This window comes from Panthera onca, chromosome C1 (genome assembly GCF_046562875.1).
Source record: "Panthera onca isolate mPanOnc1 chromosome C1, mPanOnc1 haplotype 2, whole genome shotgun sequence".
NCBI classification, from domain to species: Eukaryota; Metazoa; Chordata; class Mammalia; order Carnivora; family Felidae; genus Panthera; species Panthera onca.
The window spans coordinates 116,910,737-116,923,523 of record NC_138346.1 but is presented as its reverse complement, the minus strand read 5'-3'; the positions used below and the strand labels follow the sequence as shown (position 1 = coordinate 116,923,523).

Sequence of the window (12,787 nt, the reverse complement as noted above, 5' to 3'; positions counted from 1 at the left end):
TCCAGTGCAGACCTTTCTACCAAGCCCAAACTCAAAATCTCCACCTGTCAACTCAGTATCACCACATGGATATCTCATCAGCATCTCTAATGTAACACCCAGAAATAAACTTCAGACTGAGGTCTTTCTCAACTCTTCATCAAGGTGTTCAGGCCAGAAACCTTGCAGTTGCCCTGTTTCCTTTCTTGCTCTTATCAAGCCTTGTCAGCCCTACTTCAAAACATGTTCTAACTCTACCACTTCTCTACCACTGTCCCCTAGTCTAAGCCACCATCATCTCTGTCCTTTGCCACAATAGCCTCTTAATTGATTTCCCTACTTCCAATCTTGCTCTGCCCATTATTCTCAGTCGTCAGGAGGATCCTCTAAATCAAACCTGATTTAGCAGATACTCTCTCCCTAGAGAAATTAGTGCATATGTACCACACACAAAAAAAAAAAAAAAAAAAAAAAAGACAGGTACAGGCAAAAAAAAAAAAAGGTACAGGGGCGCCTCGGTGGCTCAGTCAGTTGAGCGTCCAACTTTGGCTCAGGTCATGAATGTGCAGTTCATGAGTTCAAGCCCTGCATCGGGCTCACTGCTGTCAGCATAGAGCCCTATTGGGGTCCTCTGTCCCCACCTCTCTCTCTGCCCCTCCCCAGCTCCCACTCTCTCTCTCCCTCAAAAATAAATAAACATTTTTTTTTAATTTTTTTTAACATTTATTTATTTTTGAGACAGAGAGAGACAGAGCATGAACGGGGGAGGGTCAGAGAGAGGGAGACACAGAATCTGAAACAGGCTCCAGGCTCTGAGCTGTCAGCACAGAGCCCGACGCGGGGCTTGAACTCACGGACTGCGAGATCATGACCTGAGCCGAAGTCGGTGGCTTAACCGACTGAGCCACCCAGGCGCCCCAATAAACATTTTTTAAAAAGACAGGTACAAGTATTTTCATAGCAGCTTCATTCATGAGATTCAAAAACTTCAAATGCCTATCAGCCAAAGAATGGTTACATTTAGATAAACAAATCGTGGTATATTCATATAAGGAATACTATTTGACAAATTTTTAAGAGACCGAACTACTGTATACAACAAGATAAAAAGATCTCACAAACAAAATATTGAGTATAAGAAGCTGGACCAAAAGGAGTACATACTCTATGAACCCATTTGTATACAGTGCAAAGGAAAAGCAAACTTATCTACAGTGATGAAGAAAAGAAAGGCTACCACCAGGAAGTGGAAATTGACTGTGAAGGGGCACAAGGGAGCCCTCCGGGTGCTGGAAATGTGCCAACATCTTGATGATATAAGGTTAAAAGGGTGCATACATATATAAAAATTCACTCCCGACCTAGGTGTTTTTCTGAACATGTTAAACTGCAATTTTTAGGAAAAGTTTTAATGAGATTTTACCACTCCCCTTTCTTTAAATCCTCCAATGCCTTCCCATTGTACTAAGAATTAAATCCAAACTTCTAATCAAGGCCTAAAAGGCCTTGTGGGATCTGGCCCCTGCCTGCCTCCCCAACCCTCTTCCTTGAATCTCTTCAGCCTCCCTGGTCTCCTGCTACGGCTCCAGCATGCCCACTGCAAATCCATCAGAGGACCCTAGCACTTGCAGTCCTGCTGCCTGGAAATCCCTTGTCCCAGATCTTTGCCTTACCATTCAGGTCTCCACTCAAAAGTCACCCTTCAGAAGCAAAAATAATATAAAAACAGGGAGGGGGACTAAACATAAGAGACTCTTAAATATGGAGAACAAACAGAGGGTTCCTGGAGGGGTTGTGGGAGGGGGGATGGGCTGAATGGGTAAGGGGCATTAAGGAATCTACTCCTAAAATCATTGCGGCACTATATGCTAGCTAACTTGGATGTAAATTAAAAAATAATAAAGAAATAAATAAATAAATATTAAATTTTTTTAAAAAGTCACCCTTCAGATGACCCTCCCTACTTCCCAGGCAGTATCCTATCACACTGCCTTATTTTTTTTTTTTACAAGATATCTCTATCTAAAATTATTATTTTTGTTTACTTTTTTATTTTTTGCCTTTTCCTACTTAGACTGTCATTTCTAAAGGAATAAGGACCTCATCTGACATATTTACTGCTATATCCCCAATATATACTTAATTTCATTACTTAAGTAAACACTTAATGAAATATTATTCCAAATAAGTTCAATTTTATTACCTTTAGTATATATGATAAATTTCTGCTTACTCCCATTAAATATAAGTGTTGAACTAATAGGTAAATAATTTGTTTCAAAGAATATAATTTAATTACCTACTAAGAGTTGCCCCATTTTTAGTCTAGAATTGTTCCTATCCCTAGACTCAGCTCTTCTCCACAATGGCTTATATTAAGTGTGGAAATAAGACTATGGCCCAGGAGGTGATAAGTGGGTATTTGGTAATGATGGTTAGCCTCATTAGAGCGTTTACCTGACTTGAGCACTTTTCTCACTACTTTACATTGATGAACTCACCCCACCTCCACATTAACCCTATGAGATGGTCACCATTTACAGATGATAGACTGAGGTACTGGATGGTTAAGTAACTTGATATGATCACACAACTCAGAAGTGGCAAAACTAAAAATGGAACCCAGGCAATATAGATTCAGAGACCTAATGCTTTTTTAATGCATCCATTTAAAGTATGCAGTTGTGGAGCGCTTGGGTGGCTCAGTCGGTTAAGCCTCTGACTCTTGGTTTCAGCTCAGGTCATGATCTTGTGGTTTGTGAGATCGAGCCCCAAGTCAGGCTCTGTGCTGGCAGCACCGAACCTGCTTGGGATTCTCTCTCTCCTTTCTCTCTCTCTCTGCCCCTCCCCTGCTTGAGCTCTCTCTCTCTCTCTCAAAAATAAATAAATAGACATTTTTAAAAATTAAAAATAAAAAAATGAAATATATAGTTCTATGAGTTTTAACAAAAGTATACGCCCATGTAAGCACCTCCTTGATCAAGATAAAGAACATTTCCTTTGCCCCCCAAAATCCCCTTGCCCCTGCAGTCAATATCCCCATCCCTGGCAACTACTGATCTCCTTTTGGTCACCATACATTAGATTTGTCTTTTCTAGGGGTGCCTAGGTAGCTCAGTCAGTTAAGCATCCAACTTTGACTCAGGTCATGATCTTGCAGTTTGTGGGTTTGAGCCCCATGTCAGGCTCTGTGCTGACAGCTCAGAGCCTGGAGCTTGTTTCGGATTCTGTGTCTCCCTCTCTGTCTGCTCCTCCCCAGCTTGTGCTCTGTCTCTGTCTCTGTCTCTCTCTCAAAAATAAATAAACATTAAAAAAATTTAAGATTTGTCTTAGAGCTTCATTTAAGTAGATTCATACAGTATATAGGTCTCTGGCTTTTAGAGCTTTCCAGGTGTTTTAACCACTGCCTTATAAAGCTTCCTAGTGTAGCTTCTTTGCCCAGTTACCCATCACCCTGTATTCTATCACTGCTTCTACCCACCACATTCTAAGCACAGGAGATTGTCAGGATGGGGAAACTGAGGGACAAAATGGGGTCAATGATAGCACTTCTAAGATACCATAAAGTTCCAGTGAGAGATGCTAACAATTGAAGCAAAAAAAGCACAAAAAAAGCTCCTATCCTTTAGGAGTTTATAACCCAGTTAAAGAGGGATTATCTTTAAGAAAGCTGGTTAATAGCAAAGGAAAACATTCATTCATTCAACAAGAATCTATTCAGTAAATATAGTATAACATGACTATGCAACTGGCTCTAGAATTCGTGCAGATCTTCGTTCAAGTATTCCATCTATCATTTCGTAGCATGTGACCTTGGTCAAATAACTTAATATCCATTTCCAGATCTTAAAATGGGGGTAATAACAAAACCTACCTCAGGGGGTTGTTACAAGGATTAACTGAGATAAACATTTAGTACAATATTAAACACTTAGTACTGGCATATTAGCAAGAGTTCAGTAAACATTAGCTGTTACTATTTTTACAATTATTATATATGCCAGGCATCTCGGGTACTCTCAGGAGATAGATTAATAGAATGAGATTCCTTCAGGGTTCTTGAAGAGATTCAGTGTAATACAAGGATACTTAGATTGGGATCTATGAACCTTATGTAATTTTTGCTTCAGGATATTGGAAATACAGGCATGTATGTATTTTTCTTGGATAGGGTCCACAGTTTTTGTCATGTTCTCAAAGGGCTGTCTGGGGCCCACAAAACATTAAGGACCAATGGTCCCACACATTCTCAATGGGAGTGGTATCCCCCCCCCCCAAAGGGGACAAAAACTGGTTTGGGGAGCAGGAATCTTAGATATTACAATGGTTTGTGTCCCTCCAAAGGGCCCTAGTACATAAAAAGATATAGAGCACAGGGGCGCCTGGGTGGCTCAGTGGGTTAAGTGTCCGACTTCAGTTCAGGTCATGATCTCTCCATTGGAGAGTTTGAGCCCCACATCGGGCTCGGTGCCAACAGCTCAGAGCCTGGAACGTCCCTCTCTCTGCCCTCCTCCACTTTTAAATAAAAATTTAGAGAAAAAGACATATATAGCATATCTGTGATTTAAAATGTCATGCGGGGGTAGGGGGCAATTTGAAAACAATGTCTCCAGCCGTGGTGGTAGAGGGGCAATGATTAAAAAAAAAAAAGTGGAAAAGCCCTGGTTTAGTGAATAACAAACAGATGTGTGCACTGAAGTACTAAAATGTACCAGCAATACTGGGCCTGCACAGAGAACTGCTGAGCACCAGTATCTGCAGGAGCCAGGGGCGGGAGAGCTGGAGGAGAGTCTGGGGGAGTCAACCTCATTGACTGGAGGAGGCACTCAAAAATTAGTGTTGAATGAATGAAAGCTCCAAGATTCTGCGAATGAATGCCTGAGGAAATAGTGGTTCCAAAGAGAGATGTGGGGAATTCAGCAAAGGCACTAATTTACTCCTCGATGGTGTGAATTCATCAACATGCTATCAGATAAGAGCCAAAAATACCACACAGGAGCGTATATGAAAAAACACGCTAGAAATCTTCAGCATAAGGGTAACAGTCTTTGAAGTCCTCACCAAGGATCAGTTAGAAGTCAGTTCATTTGATAGATGCCATGGAGGCAGAAAGGACACAGGGACTGAGACAAAGCCTGCTACCACCTGGGGCTGCTGGAGTACTGGCCGCGGGCACCTGGGCTCGGAGCCAGCGGCCAACTATGCTAGGTCCCAAGTGCCTCGGCTTATGACCACATCAAAGTAACTGCACAGCAGTGCTGTTTGAAATGAAGTCAATTAAGCCCATTACGATTTAGAAGCCTGGCATCCTTAGCCATTCATTGTGTGAAATGATCACGTGGAATCTTCCCCAAGTTTTGACAAATGCCCACTAGGTGACCCCACTTGCCTGTGCCACAATTCACCTGAAAGTCAACATATGCCAAACCTAATTTACCATTTCCATCCCAACTCCCGGGAAATTCTTCCTGCTGCATACTCTCATCCTGATTCCACTCTCCCTTTCCTCCACTATATCCAATCTAACACCTCACCTTATTCTTTTGCCTTCTAGAATACCTCCCCAGTGCATCCCCTCCTCTCCATCGGGCTTCTATCACGGCCCTCGAGGACTGCATCTCTCCCTAAATTACTGCCGAATGCCCTGCTTGGCTCCTTGCCCGGTCTTCTCCCTCAGATCTTTTCCCCCCACTACCACAGTTCTAAAACGCAAATCGGTCACTCCCTTGCTCAAATCCTCCCTGTGGCTTTCCCTCATGGATAGCAGCTTCCCAGCCAGTGTGCCCTGCCAGTGGTGCTCGGATGGCAATTCTCTCAGCACTCTGGGCCGCTAAGCAGATCCCAGGACGGCTAGAATTCCTGAGCCAATAGCTTCCAGTCCGAAGCAGCCTCCTCCCTTTGCCTCAGTGTGCGGTTTTGAATGGTTCTGGGCCACATGAGAAAGGGCAGAGAAGCCCTATCAACAGGAGCTCCCCAGCTAGCTCCAATGCCATGCAGCTCTAGTGGATCACTTATAGTGCTGTTGACCAATCTCGGCTTCTGCTCGGGAGCATCCAGTCCACCAGGAGGGAGCTTCCCCTTCTTGGCCCGGGAAATATCTACCCTTCCTTTGACATTACATCTGAACTTATCACTCTTTTTTCTGGAAGTTTTCTCAGATTTTTCATGCCGGGATACCCTTCCTCACGCTCCCAGAATATTTTGTGTCGTAATAATGGCACGTGTCAGCCCACTGCCTTGGTAACACCAGAACAGAAGCACTCTGCACACCTCTGTATCATTCAGCTGCCACTGGCAGGTCTTATAGGTACCACATCACGTAAGAATGGTGCAAGAGAGGGGTGCCTGGGTGGCTCGGTCAGTTAAGCATCCGACTTCGGCTCAGGTCATGATCTCATAGTTCGTGGGTTTGAGCCCCGCATCAGGCTCTGTGCTAATAGCTCAGAGCCTGGAGCCTGCTTCAGATTCTGTGTCTCCCTCTCTCTCTGCCCCTCCCCAGCTCACACTCTGTCGTCTCTCCCTCTCTCAAAAATAAATAAACATTAAAAAAATTTTTTTTAAAGAATGGTGCAAGAGAACGAGAGGGCTGGGTGCACCGTTTCTTGCCTAGACATCAGCAAAGTCCATGGTCGTATAGACCAGAAAGAGAACTTTAGGAAAGTGGTGACGTAAGAGGATTAAATACAGCAAAGAACAGAAAAGGGGCCATTGGATTTGGTCTAATTACTCAAAGTCTCTGAAGACAGATTTCCATGGGATGTAAGTCAGGTGTGGAAGGACTGAGGAGGAAAAAAATAGGAGTAAGATCCAAATTCCTCATTTATGATGTCTGAAGGGAAAGCATGGAAGAAAATGTAGGTTTACCGAGTTCCAACGGTCCCAATTTCAACAGTTTCGCAATTATGTAAGACATTTATGTACACAGTGTCGAAGTAAACCAAGTTTAACATAGTATGCTCAGAGAAGTCTAGCTCCCCTCCCCATCCCAGTGTATGAATTTCCTTTTTGGTTTATCTGGTTTTTTTAATGTAAATAAATGCGTATGTTAGATGAGGGAGCATAGGACGTTCTGTTTGGCTTGTTACTTTCTTCCCTTAATGTATCCTGGAGGTCTCTCTAAAACAGTAGGTAGTCTTCTCTCTCCTTTTTACCGCTGCTGTGTAGATTTACCAAGTTATTCAACCAGTCCCTGACCAACAGAGGAGAGCGGTTTCCAACCTACTACCATTACAAGCAGGACTGCAGTGGATGGCTTTGTGCATCTTCCTTCCTGTTTTTGCCAGCATTATCTCCAGGAACTTCACCTCTGTTCTCGCTTCATATTCACAAAAACCCTATGTCACGGGTACTTAGGGTTTCCAGCTTATAAGCTAAATGTAAGCCTTAAAACATAGAATAAGCATGCTCCCTCCTACCTTACCATTCTTTTCCCAATATACTGATGTCTCTTCTTAGAGAAAACAGAGAAGTTATTTTGCCGAGGAAAAGAGCACAAAGAATAAACAAGGAGTTTAATTTTATTTTCTCTGTGCATTTGTAAAACACTTAGGACCAACATAAAAAAAAAAAAAACCTCCTGTGAAAAGAATTACACTTAAAAAAAAAAAAAAAAAAGGCCTGAGAGGGATTAGTGCCTTAGCCCTAAGGAGCTACAGCAACTCAGATTGGTCCAAGGATTTGAAAAAATATTGGGAAGATAGAACAGGAGGCAAGAGAATGAGAAATTACTGAGGAAGAGGGCCTCGAAGTGGGCCACGGGGGGGCACTGGAGGCCGGGGGGTGGGTCTGGGTGGAGGCAGGGGGCCCCGCTGGTAGCCGTAGGGTGGGGGTCGTGGAGGCCCAGTGTACCCATGAGGAGGCATCAGTGGAGGAGGCCCACGCATCCCATGTGGAGGCATAGGACCTGGGTGACCTGCACACAAAAAAAGAAAAGTTGACTGACTTCAGTAACAGTTGGGAAACAGGTACTAGTTGATGTTGGGAGAATGTACAGAGAAGACTGGCAGGGACACCATGAGCAGAAATGTAAATAAAAGAAAGGGCAGGGGACAGGAGCGTGACAAAAGAAGCTGCAAGAGTATGACATTTGAGGATGGGGGGGGGGGGTGGCTGAATCCTACTCACCCATGGGAGATCCAAACGGAGGCCCTCGAGGGGGCATGCCCATTGGAGGAGGTCCAGGATGAGGCATTCCAGGGGGTGGTCGGGGTGGCGGCTGCCCCCCAGAGCCTGGGGGCCCGGCATGGGGGTGTCCTAAGCCGTGAGGGCCATGGTGGGCCAGCTGCATCTGAGACATCCCTATGAGGAAAAAACAGACACAAAGAGAAAGGAGACAAAAGGCATACAAAAAGCAAAAAAAAGAGAACAAAACAGAGAAAGACATGATGTCAGGAAAAGAAGAGTATGGAAAATAGGGCTGGTACAAAGTGCCGTTATCCTCAACCCCATTCTAAGGTTACAAACAAATCAACTACCAACCCACCCACCTTGCTCCTTCCACGACTTTCACAGTATCACGGTGCTGCAGAAGTATGTAACGAACAGAGGGACGACAGGATTTGGGAAGGTAGCAGAGACACTGTCTGAGCAAAGATCTAATTCTAAAGAGTAAGTAAGAATTTTTCAAGTGGACAACAAAGTAGACTAGAGCATCCCAGGCAGGACATCAGCATGCGCCAATCACAGAGCCATCAAACAGCACAGTATGTTTGGGGAAAACCAGTAACTCAGAGAAATGCAGAGCAGCAGCATGTAGTCATGGGAGTAATGAACAGGCACCAGATCACAAAAAGCCTAGAATGCCACGGTGATAAGTTTGAGTTTCACTCTGTAGATAAAAAGGAGCAACAGAAGAATTTTGAGCAAGGGTATGTGAGCATCTGTGTTTTAGAATTACTCTATGCAAGTGGATCAAAGATAGAGAAACTGGAGGCAAAGCATGAGAAAATTACTACAGTAAATCAGGTGTGAAATAATCAGTACAAGAGGGCCTGAACTAGGGCACTGGCAGTGGGGCCAATGCCAGAGATATTAATAAGACTTGGTATCTAGAGTGGGGTGACAGGAAATGGTTTAAAATGGCTCTCAGATTTCTCAATTAAGCATTTGAAAACAAAGAATACTAGAAGAAGAACAGGTTTGAAGACAGAGGTAGAAAAGTGGAGAGGTCCATCACACAGCAAGATTAAGGGTCACAGACCAGAGACACTTATCTAGGAGGCATCAGTGTACAAGTAATGGAGCCATGTGGAGAAGAGAACCGAATATAAAAACCTAGCTACGTGGGGAGAAAAAGAAGCCTATTAAGGTGACTGAGACTGAGGAGTCAGAGACAGATGAAGAATCCAATAAAACCAACAGACAAGATTTTCAAACAGGACAACATGCCCAATTTCAAGTATACCAAAGGGCAAACCAGATAAGGAATGGAAGCGTCCCCTAGATTTGGCAATTAGGTCACTGCTTTAGGGTAGAAATCAAAGAAGAAAAATGAAGTAAGTTAAAGGGAAGGGCGCCTGGGTGGCTCAGTCAGTTAAGCATCTGACTTGCGCCCAGGTCATGATCTCACTGTTTGTGAGTTTGAGCCCCACGTCGGGCTCTGTGCTGACAGCTTGGAGCCTGGAGCCTGCTTCAGATTCTGTGTCTCCCTCTCTCTCTCTCTCGCCCCCCCCCCTCCCCCCCGCTTGTACTCTGTCTCTCTCTCTCTCAAAAATAAATAAAACGTTAAAAAAAATTTTTTTTTAAGTGAAAGGAAAAAAAAATCAAGTACAGTTATACTCTCTGGAAAAACTTACATCAGAAAAAGGAAACAGGATGATAGTTGTTAAAGTAAACAGAGAACAGTATTTTGTGTTTTATATGAAAAACTGAAGAAAAGTTGAGCTCTGGGGCTATTATTATCACTGTTGAGGGACAAGGACAGGAGCATAAGTGGCAGTAAAGCTCCTCTGCCAAGGCCATCCCTCCCTTTCCCAGCAAAGAATACCCACCTGGATGGGGCATCCCACCTGGTGGGAATGGGTGAGGATGTGAGTGTCCATGTCCAGGATGTCCAGCCCCTGGGGTTCCCGCTGATGGTGGGCCATGTCCTCCAGCCCCAGGAGGCATAGGCGGCGGGGGCATGGCTGGGGGTATCCCGGGTGGAAGGGCTCCAGGAGGCGGCACTGGGGGTGGGAAGGACCCAGGAGGAGGCATGCCTATAGAGGAAATGGAAGAAAAGTTAATGACAGGGAGAGAAGAGAATGTCTGTAGAGCCTGTTCCGTCTGGCCTCTTCAGGTAGGAAAAGCTGTTTCCCCTCCTCCCAGCTCTTCAAAGTCAGAAGCAATACTAGACAAGTCTGAACAACAACTTCAACCTCCTGGAGAAACTCAACAGCCTTCTTCCCCACCACGACTATCACCCCTCAATCCCTCTTTCTTCACCTACTGACTCCACATCCCCCTTCATCAGGTCCTTTGTCCTTCCTCCTGCTCCACCACCACCATACCCCAAACACAAGACAAAAGTATTTTGAATAAAAGCATTACCTGGTGGAGGAAGCCCAGACCCCAGTGATGACACCACAGGATTGGGGGCAGAAGGAGGAGGAGGTGCGTCTGCAAACAGCTGATGAGGGCGGTCGGCCTGGGAGAGGGGGTTCTGGGCTGCCAGAAGTCTTTCAGCTGCAGAGCCATGGCGCTCGCCCTTGGAGTCCTTCTTGAAGGCATAGGACACAGTGATAGGGCGGTTACAGAGATACTGCCCATTCATGGCCTCGATAGCTGCATCCGAAGCATCAAATGAAGCAAAATTAATAAAGGCATAACCTTTGGAGTTGCCTGTGTCAGGGTCCCGCATAATTTTGGGGGTTTGTAAGATGACCCCAAAGGCGCTGAAAGTATCATAAAGCAGCTTCTCATCAATCTCTGGGTCCAGGTTGCCAATGAAAATGTTGGCCCCCACATCCAGGTTCTTGTTGTGAGCTGAAGCTTTGTTCACCCGTATTGGTTTCCCATAGAGTTTGATCATGTTCATGATCTTAATGGCATAGTCAGCATCTTCCTCACTCAAGAATTCCACAAAGCCATACCCTGGGAAGTAAAAGAGTGGAGATTAACAACTTAAGTGATTCAAAATGGGGTATAACTCATTCACCTTCCAAACCACAAGAAATAACGACTTTGTTTCCATTGGGAATGAATGGTTCCAGAAACAAGCTGTGGGCTATGCTTAAAAGAATCTGCAGGGGCTCCTGGTGGCTCAGTCGGTTAAGCATCCAACTCTTGATTTTGGCTTAGGTCATGATCTCAGGTTCATGAGTTTAAGCCCCACACTGGGCTCTGTGCTGACAGTGTGGAGCCTGCTTAGGACTCTCCTTCTCTTTCTGCCCCTCCCCTGTTCACGCTGGCTTGCACTCTCTCAAAATGAAAAAAAAAAAAAAAAAAAAAAAAGAATCTGCGGAGAATTCATTCCAAAACATCTATAAATAAATACTGCTGGAGCCCTCCACCAGCAGTTTGTCCCCTCAATACATAAACTCACCTCTTGTCATGTACTCACCTTGGTGCTGACCTGTGACTCTATCCTTTGGCATGTGGGTATTGACTACTGGCCCTGCCTGGAGAAATAGCTCCCACAGCAGTGGTTCGCTAACCTTCTCGTCCAGGCCTCCCACGTAGACAGTGGCATCTAGAGGATGGAAGCAGGTTAGGCCAAGGATGAAAGAATGACAGGAAGGAGATGACAGGCGGAGGAATTGGGAGTGGAGATGGAGTATAGGAGCAAAAAGAAAAAAAGAAAATTCGGTTAAACTCTTACACCTCCCTTTCCAGGAACTAAAGAGCCTTCCGAAATCTAAAGGTTCTGCTACAAATTATTTTGGTGAATTGTTTTGTTTTTGGTTTGGCTTTTGTTTTTTTGTGGGGTTTTTTTGTTTTTTGGGGTTTTTTTTTGAATGGGAAAGGAGAAGGGATTGGGCACAGACAGCACCACCCCTACAGGCCTCAGCCTACACTCGGCCACCCTCCCTCCGGCAGGCACGGGGGCCGGTCTCGCGCCCTCCAGGGGAGGTCCGATCTCCTGCCCAGGCGAAGACACTGCTGGCCCTAGTCGATGCCTGCCAGCCCTCGTGGGCCTATTCCGGGTTCATCCCCTCCAATCACCCTGGTTCCGCTCGGAGATCGGACCGGCCGCCATGGCGAAAGAGCTCCCGCCGTCTCCAGGCAGCGGTCCCGCCTTCTGAACTCTACTTCCACTTCCGGGGCGAACGCGGACGTGAGGGCAGTGGGCAGGGCCGCGGCGGGGGAGGAGCCGGAAGCGGCCGCGGCCATCTTAGGAACGGCGGAGACTTCCCGCGATTCGGTGGGCCGCCTCCCATCAATGGCCCTGCGAGGAAGTGCTCACGCGAGCGGTGAAAGCGAGGGAGGCGGGATGCAAATGCTCAGACCCTCTGAAGGCAGTACTGGACGCTAAAGGATCACACTGCTCCCAAAAATGGAAATTCAAAAGCTGAAAGCACAAAACTTTACTTTTTTATATTTTGTTGCCAAACGAGCCTTCTTTGTTCCCCAGAGGAGGGTGTCCTTCCCCCCCCCCCCCCCGCCCGAGGGATTCTGCTGCCTTTAGACGCGGAGGCAGCTCCCACCCCGGCCCACAACCCTCGGACAGCGGTGGCCTCAGCCCCAGCCTGGGCTTGAGGTGTTTGGTTTTCCTTCATGGGAAAGAAGCGGAACGTCTAGCTCACCTAGTCCTATTGCGTGTGGGTGGGGGTGAGGGCTCCTGACGGGAACCTGGGGCTCCGAAATGGAGAGTGGCCAAAGCTGAGGAGTA

The 12,787-nt window shown here is 45.8% G+C and overlaps 1 protein-coding gene across 2 annotated transcripts; it reads right to left on the bottom strand.

The window, feature by feature from the left end:
* Positions 1–7,478: 7,478 nt before the first annotated feature.
* On the bottom strand, positions 7,479–12,243 carry SF3B4 (splicing factor 3b subunit 4). Of its 2 annotated transcripts, none has more exons than XM_060622383.2 (6): positions 12,121–12,243; positions 11,519–11,647; positions 10,507–11,049; positions 9,969–10,175; positions 8,104–8,277; positions 7,479–7,891 (listed from the first exon to the last, which is right to left on the bottom strand). In XM_060622383.2, the coding sequence occupies exons 1-6, from the start codon at positions 12,152–12,154 to the stop codon at positions 7,704–7,706; spliced, it is 1,275 nt and encodes a 424-aa protein (XP_060478366.1). In that variant the 5' UTR covers positions 12,155–12,243; the 3' UTR covers positions 7,479–7,703. The 2 variants fall into 2 exon arrangements, with proteins under 2 accessions (XP_060478366.1, XP_078307604.1); XM_078451478.1 differs by having other exon boundaries at positions 9,987–10,175.
* Between the last annotated feature and the right edge of the window lie 544 nt (positions 12,244–12,787).

Coding starts and splice junctions, on each gene's coding strand:
- SF3B4 (XM_060622383.2), bottom strand. CDS start 12,154: ATGGCGGCCGGTCCGATCTCCGAGCGGAACCAGG. Junction 11,648..12,120: donor GATCTCCGAGCGGAACCAGG/GTGATTGGAGGG, acceptor TCCATCCTCTAG/ATGCCACTGTCTACGTGGGA. Junction 10,176..10,506: donor GTCTGGGCTTCCTCCACCAG/GTAATGCTTTTA, acceptor TTTCCTCTATAG/GCATGCCTCCTCCTGGGTCC.